At 38.5% G+C, this 18265-nt stretch overlaps 1 protein-coding gene across 7 annotated transcripts in view; it reads left to right on the forward strand.

Moving 5' to 3' along the window:
* The window catches only part of CSRNP3 (cysteine and serine rich nuclear protein 3), a 161141-nt gene that overhangs the window by 132391 nt on the left and 10485 nt on the right, over positions 1-18265 (forward strand). For all 7 annotated transcript variants that reach the window (XM_073305688.2, XM_073305694.2, XM_073305690.2 and 4 more), the window contains 2 exons: positions 3062-3321; positions 17118-17414. In XM_073305688.2, the coding sequence (XP_073161789.2) occupies positions 3062-3321; positions 17118-17414 (557 nt within the window). The remainder of the gene's footprint in view (positions 1-3061; positions 3322-17117; positions 17415-18265) is intronic.

Consider the following 18265-nt stretch of genomic DNA (forward strand, 5'->3'; position numbering starts at 1 on the left):
GGCTGCTGGACCATGTGGTCCCATTTCTGTGAAAGTATAACAGACAGAGCACCTGTGCTCAGGAGATGTGCCAAAGACATCAAGGGGAGAAACAGTGCTGCAGCCTAATGAGACCACACAGATCCTGCAGATTGGACCCAGCACAGCAGCCTGGTGTGTGTCCAGCAGAGCGTGCTCTATTAGGGATGTGTGTGTGACAACCATGTAATCAAATATATTTAGTGTATGCACTTTATGGACATGTACATTTTCTTTTTTCATTTTGGACACCTAAAAAATGTCAAATGGAGGTGCAGACTCCTTTGGAAAACATAGACATAGTCTGTGGACCCCCAGGGATCCGCAGACCACATGTTGAAAACCACTGTTCTAAGTCATTCGTTAAGTAAAATGTTTTTTTACTTTCCACCTTATATCTTTAATTTTCTTTCTTTCTATTTTATTTTAATCTTTAACCTAGCCTGTTGTTGTTTCATTCCTGTGGTAGCTGTAAACACTGCATTTGTTTACTTGGTTGGGAGGCAGGAGTGCAACCACTGCTAAGGATGAAAGATAATATCAGTGCTTCTCCACTGATTCCCTGCCACCAATCCCAGAACAGCCCACATGACTCCTCCTTTCATTGTCTGAGAGCAGGATTTCCCGGATGCTCCAGCTTGATAACTAGCGCTGGTTGGAAAACGAAATGTCCTTTCTGCAGGAAATTGTGACATTTCAAAATTTCTTTTCATTTTGAATCTGAATGAAAAATTTAAATTTCAAAATTTACTGTTTTATCTCTCATTAAACTGTTTTATCTCATTAAATAGTTTTATCTCAGTAAGGCAAAGAGTTTTGTTTTGATAATGTTTAAACATGATTTTAGATAAAATTCTACATACAGTATAATGTTTAATGTAATATAATATAAAGTAAATGCAATGGATCAGTTTGATAAAAGTTAAAATGTTTCAACATTATCAAAATTATACTAGAAAGCTAAAATGATTTGTTTCAACTTTCTCCAGTCAAAAATTTTGTTAAAATCAACACATTCCTGCAAATATTTTGATTTCAGCAAATATTGCATTTCCTGAGGAGGAGTGGAACTATCCCATTGAAAATTTTTTGACCAGCTATACTAATAACAGAGATCTTCGTATTTGCATCCTGCCTATCTTTGGCATAGCACTATAAAGTTGTTTCAGAGTTGCAATTTAAAAAAAAGTAATAAAATATCCTCTGTAAAATAATATAGGGCCTCTGGCATTGTACTCAGTGGTTATATATTATGCCAATTAAATGTAGCACATCTGAAGAACATTTCTTGAGAAGTATATTTTACTGGACCTCACAATATTTTGGGTCTGTGTGTGAAATATGAGAGGTTTACTTTTGTTAACAAGGCTATTAATCTTTTTAATAAAAGTCAGTTTTTCTTAGCACTACTTCTTTAAGCAGGGTGAAAAATGTTTTATTTTGTTGTCTGTTAATTTCCTCATGTAGAATTGTTCTGTTTTTATTTCTGATCACAAATGTTTTGTTCCATAACAAAAGAGTTGTGGTGAGGAGGGGGGGTTGGGGGCTGGGAGCAGCGCCAGGCCAGCAGCTGGCGCCAGGGGCGGGGCCAGAGTGGAGCTGGGGGCAGAGTGGGGCTGGGTGGCACTCCCTTCCTGGGCTCCACTGCACCCCCCTGCATGTTCCTCCACTCCCCACTAGGAGGGTGCGCACTACAGTTTGGGGACCACTACTCTATTTTTTCTGACAGATAGGTTTCTCATATCATACCTCATGCAATTGTTGTATCTAAATTGCATGGCTGTAACACATCATCTAGTTTTTTGATTTCCTATAGCCATTTTATAATTCAAATCAAATCAAATAAACTGTCATATCTTAAAAAAGTCAAGGAACTAGTTTGTTGCTCTTATTTTGCTCTAACGGCCAACCACAGCCACTTGTGAGTGTCAACTACTGAATATCATTACAGGAATCTCTAAATATCTGTACAACAAAAAACAAATATTTAAAGATAGGAACAAGACTTGTGGCACCATTTTTAAAGTAGTGCACATCGTGTAGAGCTACATTTGTATGCAAGTGAATTAAGGAAGGAGGAAAAGGAGAAGAGTGTGAGGGAAGGGTGAAAAAAGAAGAGGGGAGATAGGCTTAGCACTGACTTCACATGTAACAACGAGCTGTTCACTGGGCAGCATCAGTGGGATCGGTGGAGAAAAAGGAGAGGAGTGTAGCTGTAAATCAGTATTATTTATATAGTATCATCCTGTGACAGGTTTCCCATTATTATTACGGATTTTTAGGTCCCTGGGTGACAGTAAAATGTTGCTTCATAGTGTTTTCCAAAGCTCCGTTCTCTTTTTCTGGAATACTGAAAGTGCTTGGCATTTTCCCTTACTCCTAAAAAGAGGGACAATAATTTCAACTATAAAATACTAGAAATCTTCAGCTAGACTCTTATAGACACAGTAGCAGTAGATCTATATTACACTGTGTGAGAAATTGGGTCACATTTCCCCTGCCTTGTGTCATGCAATGCTACTGACATCAATGGGATTTTATCATGTGTAAGTCAGTGGGCCAGTGTCTTTCAGGTGCTAAGTTACACTGAGATGGTTTCTTCCGATCTTCATTTGTTTTCCTCGTGAAAGATAAAACATTGTGAAAAGAGTGTGGACTAACCAGAGTGTCCTGGCCAACACTATCTCCGCTCTTAAAATAGATGACAGTGTTCACAAGTGTATGGTTTTGTAACAGTGAAAGCAAACACAGAAGCTGTCCGACTCCTTACTTTGTTTAAACACTTTGGCTTAACTTGAGTAAGAAATATGTCATATATTTATTAGCCAAATTCTATTGTCTCATATAAAATGTTTATTGCAAATGTTTTATCTTTACTGTTATTTTTTAATAATACCCCTCTCACAAGAGACCTAATCCTGCAAAACTTTGCTTGTGTGAGTATCCCATTTGATTTAAAGTTAGTGGGACTACTCGGAGAAGTAAAGATTTGCTATGTGACCAACAGGTTTTTCATTAATGTTACAACTGGCTTCCATTTTAGCTTCATCGATCTTGAAGAGGGAGAAGCGGAAAAGGACAAAGAATGTTCATTTTAACTGTGTTACTGTCTACTACTTCACAAGAAGGCAAGGCTTCACTAGTGTCCCGAGCCAAGGAGGAAGCACATTGGGCATGTCCACACGTCACAACAGTGTGCGCCAGTACTCCCTTGGAGAATTTGCAATGGAACAGGAGAGGCTCCATCGAGAGATGTTAAGAGACCATCTAAGGGAAGAGAAGCTTAACTCTTTAAAACTGAAGGTAAGAATGGCAAGGAGACCTTGCTTGCTCCCATCTCTCACATTTTAAACGGATACTGTCAAGACACCATAGGCCCAACATTTAACCTGATCACTTTATCTGACTTTAACAAATTTAAATTCAATAGAAATGTTCCTCTGATTTAAAAAAATCCAATTAAAACAGGTTTTTGTTTGGATTAGATATGTTAATCTACAGGCAATGCAATCAAAAAATGGCAGCATGGTGCTAGTGATGAGATATGGAAAGTGAAACTGACCGGTTTCTTTTCTTGGCCAACTTGAGCTAAATGCAAAAAGCAAACATTAATGGTGAAAAGTACATTCCATTTTTGAAAAAATCAGTTTAAATTTCCACCATGTTATAAGCAACACAGGTATGGATGTTTATTTTTTTTAAATATATTTTTAACCAGAAAGTATGCCTTTAAAGAAGAAAAACTTGCAAAATTTCAGCTCTTTGTTTGAGATAACTGCTTGATGCAAGTGCTTAGCTTATCAATACCAAAGATTTCTGATCATACTAATCCGGTCTCTACAAATTGGAGATATCGTCCTGGGTTGGCTTTTAAATACAGCGTAGTAGATGTTCAACAGGTGTATGGTTTTTACATTCAATGTATCATTGAAAAATCATGTTTAGAAACACTCGTCCTATTCCCAAATTGTATTAAAATTCGTGGGAAAATGCCCATTGAGTTAAATAAGAGCAAGATTGGGCAAACTAAGAATATGTATTAATTGTTTCTGTTATTCATTTATTTATTTTGGCATGGTTGCAAATTGATCTATGTAATTAGCTTTGAATTATTTTTAGAATTGTAGCCTAACTGCAGTCCTTTTCCCGCTATGAAATTATGCTGAGATTACGTCTCTCTGTTTCAGATACCACTAGAAGGCAGATTCCCAAAGCCACCTGGCATTATTCCCGGTTTAGAACATTACTCCTATTGCCTCCCAGGCATTTTTTCACAAGTTTCTGCCTCACCTCCTTCAGAAGTCTGTGTGGCTCTTGCTACGCAGACACTGTTGTAATTACTCCGCTGTCTACTAAAGTTTCTAGTTTGAACAGTGAACAGGTTGTTTTTTTTTAATAGCTTCTAACCCTCAACTATCATGGTGATTAGGACACATAGGTGAATGAAAGACAGACATTGGAATGGATTTTAGGCGGCAGGCCACAGCTTTATTGACATGGGTAGGGACTATATATTCCCTCCCTTCTCATACACCAGGCATTTACCTGGATCTGATGTGGGATTATGGGGCTCCCACCAGATAACCAATCATTTGGGATAGACCCCCTGCCCTGTCTCTCAGGACTCAGCTCACTTCTGAGTCCTCTAACCCTCCCGCTGCCCAGATAGTAGAGGTTACCAACAAGGGCTTCAGGCTTCCCCTTCTCCTTATACAGGCACAAGATCCACCAATGAAAATCCCAGATCTCATTTACCTCCAGTGCTCTCATCCCTTTTCCTCCCTCCTGGGAGTGGCAGATACTTGGTTTTTGGTCCATTGAGCAACATGCCCCCAGCCGGATGAAGCAAGAGGGGAGGCACAGTTTTTTTGGGGAGTACAGATTCTCTGACCAGCCGTATCCTCTCCTACTGAGACTAAGTGGGGATGGTGGGGAGGGTTGTTTAAAGTAGATAGTGACCTGTAGTCAGGATTTTAAATTCCGGTAAATTCCCTTTCCAGATACTGGTGTAGCAACAGAAGTTTGATTTCCATTCCATGTACCCCCTCCTCCCAGTCTCTAACTGCTAGATTAATTCCTGCAGCCAAATGGAAGGGCCTCACCTACAGATGGAAAGTTCTTCTCTCACTATTTCTTAGCAGCTGGTGGTGACTGTGAATCTGTTTTGGGGTAGTAGGTTTACTCTGTATTGGCATCCCCACACATTCAAAACTCATGAGTCAAGCCCCCAAAATCATGAGACTGATTTAAAAATCATGAGATTTTTTTAAAACTGGTACTTTTTATTTGCCTTCTGATTGTTGAGCCTTTGGGGTATGTTTGGGTTTGTTTTCAAGCTTTTCTCTGCAACCATGAGAACTAGAAAGGTGAGATTCTTCCATAAACAGTTTGATTCAGGACCATGGCTTTAAGAAAATAACAAATGTTGTGATATTTACAGTAAAACCATGAGAGTTGGTAACACTTTCTATCACAGTGTGTATTCCAGATAGTAGTTCTGATTCTCTTCTCATTTAAACCAGTATAGATCACTGAAGTCAATGGAGTTACTGATGTTAAACTGTTATCAATGAGAGGAGCTTTGAGCTTAGTATATTGGACTCATAATGGGAGCTCCACTCCCATTGATGCTAATGAGCACCATGTTGAACACTTTACTCCAATATTACTCATTCATGCCAGCTTCCTTTTTTCAAAAAGTGGTTGTGAGGAGGAAGAGGAGGAGAAATAATGTTGTCATTGAGTCCCATTCAGTCACAGTCAATGTTAGAACTTTGAGGGAACTTTTATTGTCTAGCCTTTTAGGCAATCATTGTGAAGCATCGAAGATGTTTTGTTTACTTATGATAGCTGGGCCTTGTTGATTTCTGTTTATGGAGATGGAAGAGTTGTTTTGCCCTTTGAGCTGTGTCTCAGTGAAAACAAGGAAGAAAAACATTACGGTTCTTAGGTGATAATGTCAGTGATTATGATCTTGATTTGAGGTGTTCTGCCCAGGAGTTACACGTAAATTGCTATTCAACTGCACAGAAAGCCATTGCATAAAATGAAGTAGGGAAAGCTTTTGTTTGAAAAGTTTTTTAAAAATTACTGTAAAAGCTGTGTGTTAAAAAAGAAAGTGTTATACCAATAACATAAAAACTAGCAGGATCTTATTAAAGGGGATAAGACAAAATGTCACATTTATTGTGAATACAAAAAGAACCATAGTAGGCAGTCAATTATAACTATAACATTTCATTCAGTTTCACATTCATTCACACGTTTGTTCATACACACACACAGGTTCTGCAGATGCTGTAGAGTTACCAGTCCTGAATGACAGGTTTCAGAGTAGCAGCCGTGTTAGTCTGTATTTGCAAAAAGAAAAGGAGTAATAGTGGAACCTTAGAGACTAACAAATGTATTTGAACATAAGCTTTTGTGAGCTACAGCTCACTTCATCGGATGCATGTAGCTTGGGTTCGTAGCTTGTGGCAGCTAATTGTCCAGGAAAGCCAGGCACAAGGAAGAGCTGGGTCTCTGTTGGCCATGCAGCGATGCCCTTCCATGTTGGCAGCAGAATGTTACCCTTCAAAGTCTTCCATCTCACTCATCCTTTTTGTAGGCTTTAGTTTGAATCCAGAGTCTATAGGTTCTTGCGGTGTCACGCTGCCTCTGGGTTCGGTATGATTGATCACCCTTCAATTGCAGACATGACTTTCAGCCTAAGACCTGGCTTTGATGTTTCTTCAATTGTACTTTTGCTCTTTTCTTTTGAGGGTGGACTCCTCTTACTTTGTCAGGGCTGTTGTCTGCATCTTCAGCCGTTGGGTGTTTACACTTTATTTCATCAGGACAGGCTGGGGCTGGAGGTTGATTCCATCATCCATCCATACCTCATTCACACATCTAAACTAAACTAATAAGATTACAGCAGGGTTTTGCAAAAATGAAGGTTGCAGCAAGCTTTTACAAAACTGAGTGAGCATTTTAAAATGGAGTTTGGGACAAGTTAAAATGGAGTTTGAGTTACAATATGGACAAGTGTAAGGAATGGCAAACAGTGAGCAGAAGTTACAATGTTGAAACAGTGTAAGTTTCAGCGATTTAAGCAGCAATTGGATTGAAAGTGAAACTCAATTAGCCAGTTATTGGGGTAACCGGTTTTATGAATGAATGTTGTTTCATTCATAAAAGTTTGCTTATGAAGTTATATTAATAAAGTGAATAATTAAAAACAATTTCATTGATCAGTTCTACAAAATAAAGTAGTAGTTTTTATTTCAGTTCTCCTGGTTTGTTAATTTCTACATTGCATTAAATATGTGGACTCCTAGGTAGCAAAGGTGACTTATTGTGGGTCTCATTTCAAAATGAAAATGTCTGATAAGGAGTGACTATCTATGTTAGGTACTTTGTTTTCTTTTTGTTTTACTTGCTGGGAATAGTAGTTTCTTATTTAGCTCCCCATATTATTAAAATCAAAGAAGAATTTTTAAAAAGACAAAGATTATTTTAACGATTTAAGCACTGGGGAGGTTTGGCACTCCAGCATTGTTAACAGATCAGCAGTGGTTTGTGAAAATTCTAATTTTTGAGTTGGAGCATAAAAATCATCCTGCCTACAAGACAGGGACATGGGAGGATTTACTTTAACAAATTGTCATTTGAGGAAACATTAGTAAACTTAATAAATTCACCAGCATGACCTGAGTGAAATAAAAGTTCACAGATCTGGGAACAAACATGTGTCAGCACATCTACCTTGCACCAAGCTAGACTTTGCTTTACACATTGCAGAGGTGTACCTCCTGAAAACAAGAGAATCCAAAGCAAAACCACTAGAAAAGAACCTAGTTGTCTACTCTACCATAGTATAGGAATAGAATTATTCTAGCAGCCCTTTTCCCCCTTAAAAAAAAAAAAAAGGTAAAACCATTATTCCAGGCCTTCTCCATCTTTTTATGAGTGTCTAACAGACATCAGAGAATGTACTTAAAGAATAGCTGACAAGGAATAGTATATGTTCAAGTGCAATTTTCTAGTCTCTGAATATCTGTAGGGAAGATCTCTATGCTATTTTGTAACTGCTATATAAACTAGGTAAAATGGATAAAAAAAGACAAAATGGTATGAATATGGTGCATTTACCTTTAGCTTGTGGAGATACGTGTTTTAGCACTTTACTAGGAGAGCTATTAGCTGCATAGTAACTACAATAGACAGGTTTGAAAGGGCTCAATTCATTCAAATCTGTCTTGGAAATGTCAGTAATGGGTGAACTGATTTAATATTTTTAGTATTTGGATTTCAGCATTGCAGCTCTGCATCTCTAGAAATTTTCATTAACCCTTAAACTCAAGGATATATATACTTCTCCAGTAAGCCCAGTTATGGACAACTCCAGTGATTTTAGAAAGGTCTGTTAGATTCCTTTGATTATGAGTGTCCCTATTTTTCAGCCATTCCCCCTCACTTTGAGTGTACTGTGCAAATAGATGCCATTAGTTCTAGCAGCCAGAATCAAAAGAAAAGAAATTCACCTGCATTATTATTTTGCCCTGTTTGCACTCTGGTGAAACCTGATGCAGAAACTAAGTTTTCTTCACCTACTTCCCTTGTGAAGAGAAGTTTTCAGCTAAGGGGACGGAGAGGAGTGTGGCATAAAGTTCAATTTTTCAGGTTTTATAGAGGCGAAGTGAATTTCACACCAAGGCCTTAAGTGTGCATCAGCCCTTGTTTGATCCTTTGCACTGCCATGAATTTCACTCTGATAGCTTTAAAATATAGACTGTTATTTCTCCCTATACCATATTTTACTCAAATTAGCAATATTGTGACATTCACAAGAGGATTTAATGTTCCTCTAAATTCTTTCATGAAAATGTATTTTGTGACAGTTAATAGTCTCCAGCTCCCCTTTGTATTTAGCTGATAAATTGCTTATTTAGGAAGTGGTCTACAGTAACTGGGAGAAAGTGTGTCACTTTTTATTCTGTGGTTATTCTGTGCCAACTAATTCAGAGTTGCTGTCACCACGCAAAAGAAAAGATAACAATAAATTTGACTATGAACCTTGATTATTAGCAGTTGAAAGACTTGACTGTAAGTAAGAAGTCACTACCTTGCCTGAGGTATAGAACTGACTTTCGTATGTCAGACATGGGATTATATTATAAAGGCTATGATCCACATGTTGCAGATTCTGACTTGTTTGTTGACAAAAACACAATCCTGTTAGGAGCATGTGCCGGTTACCAATCACCTAGTTCAACTTCAATTTCACTTGCAAGCATTCTGAGCATATGAAAACTATGAAAATATTGGCATGGAGGCAACAGGTTACAACTCAGAGAGAGAAATCAAACTGGTATGAGCATAATCTAATGGGATGAGCACAGGACTGGGATCAGGAGACTGGGTTTAAATCATGGCATTGCCACTGCATGTGATCTTGGGCCTAATTTAAGATGTTTTCCCACCTGTAACTGAGAAGAAGTCTGGACACCATTGTAATATGGGAATGTTTAGCAGTATTAAATTAATTAGAGTCAAATCAGTGGTTTTAGGACTGATGAGAAAGCAGAGGAAAAATTAAACAGGAATAAAATCTTTTTCAGCAATTTTTCCATATACTTAACTTTTTACCTGTCACTGGCTAATTGAATTATTTTTTTTTTTTTGCTAGAAAGAAACTGATTAGCATTTGATAACTGAATAAACCATGGATCATCATCAGTTCTTTGTTGGTCTTTGGAGGGTGCTAATCAAAAGTTGCCAGAAACTAACCCAGATAAGAGAGATTCAGAGGAGAGATACGAAGATACAAATGTCTTCAAATCCCCCACATGACACAGGAACATGTTTGTGGCTAACGTGTTGCAGCAAAGAAACAGATTTTATTTTTATTTTTACTAAACATGAACCCAACCTACAAAATTCACCTCCAGATCCAAAGTCTCTGAATGTTCAGATCCAGGGGCCCACAGAGAATTTCTGTATTTTATCATTTCCTACTCTATTGTATTCGTCTCCAAACATATACTGTTCTATCAGATACAAACGTCTAGGTAGCAGCTTGATAATATTTCTCTTTCTGAATAAAAAGCCTTATTTTTCTACTGTCATATCTTTGGACTCAGAAGAGGCAGAGGAAGAGCACCACATTTTATATAATGGACACAGTTAATATCTGCTTGTTGTGGCTAACAAAATTAACAACGGGTTGGGGGCAAACAGAACAAAGTACAGATTTCTATCACCTCAGGTAATATAAAAATGTGTGATGTTCCCTACACCAGCATAACTTTCTTTATTAAATTTCTCCTTGTATTATTTATATTAAACTGCTTTTAATAGCCTTTTTAATTGGCTGCCACGAGCAGGAACTAAGTTTTAGATCAAGAATTATATTTTAATTTCGTACAGGCAACTGAGCAACAATGCTCTGCTTGGTAAGTGGTTTCAGGGGGGAAAGGAAAGTAACTGCAATGTGTTAATGTAGAAAATTCTGTATGTGCAGGTATAGTAAGACTAGTAAAGATGGGTCCATAGCTGGGCAGAGAAAACGTGCTCGCACCTCTCTAGCAAAAAATGTATTAAAGCATAGTTCACAAGGGAAGTTTTATCTTTTGCTAGCTAGTGCGGAAAGGGCAGACATCTAGGGAAACAGAAAAGAAGAAGAATATGAAGGTTTTTCAAGAGAAGTTTTAAAGATGCCTATATATAACTGTGAAAAAGAGAACTGGAAATATCTGAGCATAAAAGATTTGAATATTATGGAAATAACAAACACGGCAGCTGAAATGAAAATCACTGGGGCTTAAACTCTGAAGGTTGCAATTTGTTTATAAAAGTCAAAATACATTGGAAAGAGGAAGAAATAGTGTGTCGTAAGGGAAGTTCTAGAAATAGCACTCTAACTTTGTAAGAAGCACAGATAGTGATGAAATATTAACAGAGGACATACTACTGTACACTAAGGAAATATCTTCTTGTTAGTATATTAGTAAGTATGCCCACCTGCCAGTCAGGTATCGGGAGTCAGCTCCTTGATTGGGGCAGGGAGTTGCTTTAATCTTGAGTTTGCAAGGAAATGGATGAATGATCTGTCAGGTCTTTTCTATCTTTAACATCTATTATTGTTACTACTCAAGACTGGAGGCCACAAAGACAGTAAACTTTTGATAGGAATTCACTCTCTAGACCATTTGAACAATGGCATGAAATGACAGCTATAATCCAGAAGGTTGTGCAAAAGGCAAACTGTTAACAAAAGTGGGAGACTTAAGGTACCTAAGACAAAGCAGAGCATATAGTAAATAAATGCAGCAGTAGTTATATGGATATGATACAGGACTTCTTCCTTATACAGTATGTAAAAGAAGATACAACTAGAAAGAGAGTAACAGCGATGTCAGGATTAAGTAGTTGAGAAGGGGGAGTATCTCAGCAACAATGGTAATATTACCATATATAAACATAAAAAACCATAACAGAATTGGAAGCACATGCACTGACTGTGAATTTAAGTGTTCAACAAAAATTCAAAAGTGATAGCAGAAAAGAATGAAGAATATCTGTTGTTATAATGAAAGTGCAGGGCATGTATTTGAATATATATTTCCTTATGGATAGGAAAATATTCAGATAAACTCACTGGGTACCAGATCTTGAGGTCCTTACACTGATTTTACTCAATCCTTACTCAAGCATGCTCCCGTGGGAGTACAGAAAAAGCTAACATGGACAAGGTTTGAGATTTAGTCTGAGTAAAATTGGAATGGGAACCTCAGGATATGGCCCTGAGTTTGTTTATTGATGCCTCAAATTGTGACATCGGCGATCTGAAATAATAAATCCAAACAAAAGGTGCTGTATTGGTGAATGTGTGATCAAAGTTGTTTCCTTTACATTCACTGTTTTTTTATTTGAAAAATACAGCAGTGTGTAAATGTGACATTAAGTGAGTAATTAAACCTACAGAAGTCACAAATTCAGAGGTATGGGCCCTGATCTTCTGCGAGTGTAAATCAATACACCTTCATTGAAATCATTGTGCTTAGGAAAGATAAAGACTGGGAATATATGCATTTGGTTTTCCACTTAACAAAATGTTTTTTGATAACAATAGCAAAGGAAGCCTCACTTGACAAAACACATTTATATTACTGCACTTGTTGGAAATGTTTATGCTTTGTTTGTAAAAATATATTGAATATCTCAGTAGTATACCACAGTGTTCAATTTGTTTAGCTTGAAATTGGAAGGAATGTACAATTTGTGGGATCCAGATGTGCCCTCCTTGGGGAAATGTTTTTAAATACTTGCCATTTGGTCCACTCTCAAGTCAAATAGTTTTCTCTTCAGAAGTATTTTTATGAGCCCCAGAAATGTACTCTCTGGTAGTGATAACTAAGCAGTGAGCTCCATCATAGAAAGGGAAATTAGTCCAACCCCTGCCTTCAAACTGGGAAGCCAGCCATATGTGAGAGCAGTCTAAAGCGCTGGGCTGGTCCTTGGATCCTGGAAATGTTAAGGTGAATTAAAGCCACCTTTTCCCTTACAATCCCAGTCGTTCACCTAGGCAGCTTGGCTGGAATAGCAAATCTGGCTCAATGCTCTCACTTGAGGCGCACTTACTCAAATGTGTTGGTGTTGCTGGGTTGGGGTGTTATAAATTTAAGACTATGAGTGCTAGTATATGAAAAGGCGACATTTGGATGCTTGTGTTAAGTCCTGCCAGATATCTTATTCTAAAATAATGTATTGATGAGAGGAAGAAGATACATTAGAAAGTAACAGAATATCATCAAGAACTCTTGAGGTTCTTAACAATACTTTTCCAGCCGAAAGGATATAGCATGGTTTCTCGAGTCTTTGTATAACTGAGTTCTCAGAGGCATATATAATTCAGAAAAGAATAGAAATTTAATATATTTATCCCTGAACCTTACACCATTGTCCTTGAATGTATACAATTGCATCCAAAGGGCAGGTATTCTCAAAAGGCCAAACACTGAAGTTCTTACTCAGCCTTTACTAATGTAAAACTATCACTGAAGTGAATGGTATCTTTGCCTAAGCAAGGACTTCAAGGTATCTGTGGCCAAAGATACTCCTGGACTCCACTACTGTCACTTTATCTTTCTTCTGCAAATTGCTCAGTCAAAAGATTACTTCCATGTCCTCCATCATCTGCCAGTCCAGCCCTGAAAAACACATACAGCCAGAACCTAACAATTAGCACCCTGTTGTAGCAAGAGGAAGAAAACATTATGAAAACATTAATACAAGTTTGTTTGTTTGTTTGTTTGTTGTTTGCAGAGAGGGGCATGAACTTTGGGGAGGGAAAATTGGTAACGGATCGCCAAGCTCAAGAAGTTCAAAGCACATGGAAGTTTGTAATACAATATGAGAGGGTATAGCCAACACGGTTTCTGCAAGGGAAAATTTGTCTCTCACCAATCTCTTATAGTTCTTTGACAAAGAAGAGCTGTTTGACATAGTTTCTTTAGGTTTCCAGGGGGGCTTTGACAAGTTTGCGCAGAAGAGGCTACTAAAAAGGTTAAGTAATCACAGGATGAGAGGCAAAGTATTAACATGGATCAAAACTACCTAGGAGACAGAAAACAAAGAGTAGGTTTAAATAGTTAAATTTCATTATGGTAAAAGGTTACCAGCAGGAAGCCTTGAGGTTCTGACTAGTCTTGTGTTGTTTAATATAGTCATTAATAATCTCAAAAGGGGATGAGTGGTGACATAACAAAATTTGCAGAAGACACAAAGTTTAATTAGGCTAGTCAAGACCAGAGAGTACTGTGAGGAATTTAAATCAGGGAGACCTAAATAGTCTTGGTCAATGGGCAGCTTGGCAGCAACAATGAATTTTGAAACTACTTGTACTCCTAGTAATGTTTTAAATTAACTGTATCAGCTCAGGAAAGGGACCTGGCTGTCACTGTAGACAGCTCAATGAAAACCTCTGCTTAATGTGCAGTTGCAGTCAAAAGAGGAAACAAGAAGTTGGGATGCGTAAGGAATGGGATGGTGAATAATATGAAAAATATAATGCCATTATATAAATCCATAGTATATCCAGATCTAGAATATTGTGTGCAGTACTTGTCATCCCCTCTCAAAAAGGATATTGTAGAATTAGAGGGGGCTCTGAGAAGGGCAGCAAAAATTATTGAGAAAGATTGAAAAGATTGGGATTGTTTGTTTTAGAAAGGAGACAAATAAAATGGGACTTGATAAAGTATATAAAATAATGAATGGTAATGAGAAGGAAGATCAGGAAATTCTGTCCTTCCTGTTTCATATCAACAAAAGAGCATACAATGAAATTAAAAGATGGCAAATTCAAAATTGATTAAATGCTTTTTCACACAAAGTGTAATTAGATTGTGGAACTCACTGCCACAGGAAGTCATTGAAGCTTAGTTCTTAACAAGATTCAAAAAGGGATTGGACATTTATATGGTTAATAAGACTATCCAGAACTGTTATAATTAATGATGATAAATTTTTTGGAAGGGATTTTAAATCTCATGCTTCAGAATTTAACCAATTTCTAACTATTATAGATCAGGACCAAATGACAGGAGCTGATCACTGCACATCTGTATATTTCAGGATTCTTGCACCTTCTTCTAAATTATCTGGTAGTGGCTACTGCTAGAGGCAGCATACTGGATTAGGTGGACCTCTGGTCTGATCTAGTACAGTAATCCCTGGATTCCTATACAGCAATCTTTGTGTTCCTAAATGTAAAGCACAGTACTATATGCTTTGACCTTTCTCTGATTCCACTTTGTGATGGAATCCCCCCAAGGTGCAGCCTGGAACTGTGGAAATAACTGTGCCCCCTTAACTCTCTCCAGCTGGGCTGTCTCTCACAATGTCTTGCTAGTGACCAGCAGCAAACCCCTCCAGGCACTGTTCTCGCTCAGAGCAACAGCATGTGGAGCCCCACACCCAGAGCCACTCATGAATCACACAGAGAAAGGCACCAGAGCCAAATCACACCCCCCCCCCAGCTCCCAACACTGTACCTCAGGAATATACTGCCTTGCACTGCTCAAGACAGGCAGTGCAAATTTATTAATTGGTTCACCACTTCAACAATGGAAAGTGGATATACACAGCCTTTGCAAAACCTGAGCAGATTTGTCCCAAACTTCATACAAACTCACTGGTAAAGATAAACAATTAAACAGATTATTTTAATCCGGCCTTCAAGCTCCCGCTGGGGAGCAGGGTCTGGGGCTTTCCCTCGCAGCCTGCACCCTAACCCCCTGCCCCAGCCCTGATCCCCCTCTGAACCCCTTGGTCCAGCCCAGAGCACTCTCCTACACCCCAAACTCATCCCTGCCCCCACCCTGGAGCCCCATCCCACACTCTGAACTCCTCATTTCTGGCCCCACTCCAGACCCCTCACCCCCAACCAGAGCCCGCACCCCAAACCCAATTTTGTGAGCATTCATGGCCCACCATACAATTTCTATTCCCATATGTGGCCCTCGGGCCAAAAACTTTACCACCCCTGATCTAGATTAAGCAGTTTTTCTCACCCCACTGGATATTGCAGACTTTAATATGCAGGTTTGTTCCTTAAACCTGGGCCAATCTCCTCTGTTGGAGTTGTCTCTTCTCAGTGTCTTAGGACATGGCTACACTGGAAACTTCAAAGCGCTGTCACGGGAACATTCCCGCAGCAGCACTTTGAAGTGTGAGGTCTCCCAGTGCTCCTGGTAATCCACCTCCACGAGGGGATTAGCTCCGAGTGCTGGGAGCATGGCTCCCAGTGCTCGGGGCCTGTCTACACTAGCTCTTTAAAGCGCTCAGACTTGCTGCGCTCAGGGGGGTGATTTTTCACACCCCTGAGCCAGCAAGTTACAGCGCTATAAAATTTAAGTGTAGACAAGCCCTAAATTGCTTGTAGCGTAGGTGGGGGCAGGAGAAGGGCCCAGCATATGGCCTTTGTGTCTGTTTTATACTCTCAGTCAATGTGCTTGGAAAACACAGGTCCAGGCATGTCTGGGTGCATTGCTGAGTCTCCAGGCAAGGTTGAGCAATTGCCCTGGGGTGGCCTCATGCAGGTGAGTCATTGCATTGTAACTCCCTTGCTGGACAATGGTTGTTGATAGGTAGTTTGATACCCTGCCTGGGTGTTGGTTTCTTTCCTTGCTGTTGCCTCTGGGGAGCTAATATCTGGCTGATTCCCCAACATACAGCATGTTTTAGTGACAGCCATACAACACAATTCTCGTAACTTCATATGCATTAATGATACATATATATGGAGAGAGAAATGACTTTCAGCTGGTCATAACCTTTCCCCTGATACCTTACAAGGCATGCTTTATATGTAAGATCACAATTATATAAAAATGAGGAATATGGGGGTTACAGGACGCTTCCCCAAGGTATAGAATGTCACACACATACTTTGCATCCAAATTCTAACTCTGGTAATGTTTTCCTTGGGTACTTGTGTCTCAAATGACAACAACACAGTGCATAGTAGTATTTTTCTTCTGGTGTGTTTCTCCATTTTTTCTCCACTGATGGAGTAATTATTACTCCTGCAAAGACAGTTTAGTTTGTGAATAGCTGTCATGATTTCAGCCATGATTGTATTGTCTATACACAAAAGGGCATATTGATCCTAACACTAATGTTTCCTGTTGGTTTTAGTTAATCCTTGTCCAGCACTTTGCTGTCACCAGGAAGCACTGATGAATAATTTTAAAATATCAACTCCTAGCAATATGGGAGATAATATTATTAATGTTTTTTCTTCCGTATTCTGCAACTATTGGTGAAAATCTGAATTCTCAATTATTTATTTTTATTTCCATGACTATTCTGAAATGAATGACATCTGAAATTAATTAGTCTCTTCAGAAGAAAACTGTTAAGAATTCTTGACTCATTGAATATCAGTTTTACGGAACCATGTATAACACTCTATATTCTTAGTGTTCTTATAATTCACATGCAAACAAATAAATTATAACGAGTATGTTCTCACTAAAAGGGACTAAAACTAAAAGGTTTTCGTTTCAGGAAGTGTATAGTCTTAATACTGTGTCAACTGCTCTGTATCACAGATGACAAAGAATGGTACAGTGGAATCAGAAGAGGCTGATACTCTGACGCTGGATGACATTTCTGATGATGATATTGATTTAGACAACACAGAAGTAGATGAATACTTCTTTCTACAACCCCTACCAACAAAAAAACGTAGGGCACTGCTACGAGCCTCTGGAGTGAAAAAGATTGATGTGGAAGAAAAACATGAGCTGCGGGCTATCCGCCTATCCAGGGAGGATTGTGGCTGTGACTGCCGAGTGTTCTGTGATCCAGAAACTTGTACTTGCAGCCTTGCAGGCATAAAATGCCAGGTAAAGATCTATATTACAGACACTCCTTACTAGCAGGGCATAAACAATCCACAACAGAGGTATTATGGGTAATGAATTACTAAGTGCTGAAATTTATGGGTCTCAAAACCAATAAAACGTAATTTATGGTTTTTATTGTGATTAGTTTGAAGACATGCAGTAACTGGCATTTTTCCCTGTGAATACAAATGCTCAGCTCCTCATATTCTTCTATGGGCCTTTAAACAAACATTCTACAGAGGAGTGACTAACTTATATGACTGCTGATTTCATGAGATTAATTTTTATTTTAGAAGTACTGTACATCTTTTCCCCTGAGTATAACTCTGCAGTTACTTCATTTGTATGTTTCCTACTTTATAATCACAAGCAGTTTTGAATCAAATATTAAAATCCAAACTCCTTTTGTCCCAGTTTCTGTCTAACTTCTGTGGTCATTTCTCCCCTTAGTTATTGTTTTGTCAAGCTGTCTATATTTCATTCAAAAAAACACACACCTTTCTTCACAAGCCATTTCCTCCTAATCAGTAATCATTTTGGTTTCTTTCATCTGATTTCCATTCAGTTTATCAGCTTCTTTCTGGTAATGAGGGCCCCAGGAATGAACACGGTATTTCAGGTGTGGTTATAGCAGAGCCATAGAAAGATAAATCATTTATTCCTTGATCCACATTGTGATGTATCAAACCTAAAACTGTATTGTCTTTTTTTCCTGCTACACTGCATTGTAAATCCATGTCTAACATTCTGTTTTTTTATGATATTATTGCTTTCCAGGGTTCTCCCTCTCAGTGAATATCTGTGCTTTTGGTTATTTTTCCGTATATATTGTACTGTGCACTTTCCCCAAA

This window comes from Lepidochelys kempii, chromosome 11, assembly GCF_965140285.1.
Source record: "Lepidochelys kempii isolate rLepKem1 chromosome 11, rLepKem1.hap1, whole genome shotgun sequence".
Classification (NCBI taxonomy): domain Eukaryota; kingdom Metazoa; phylum Chordata; order Testudines; family Cheloniidae; genus Lepidochelys; species Lepidochelys kempii.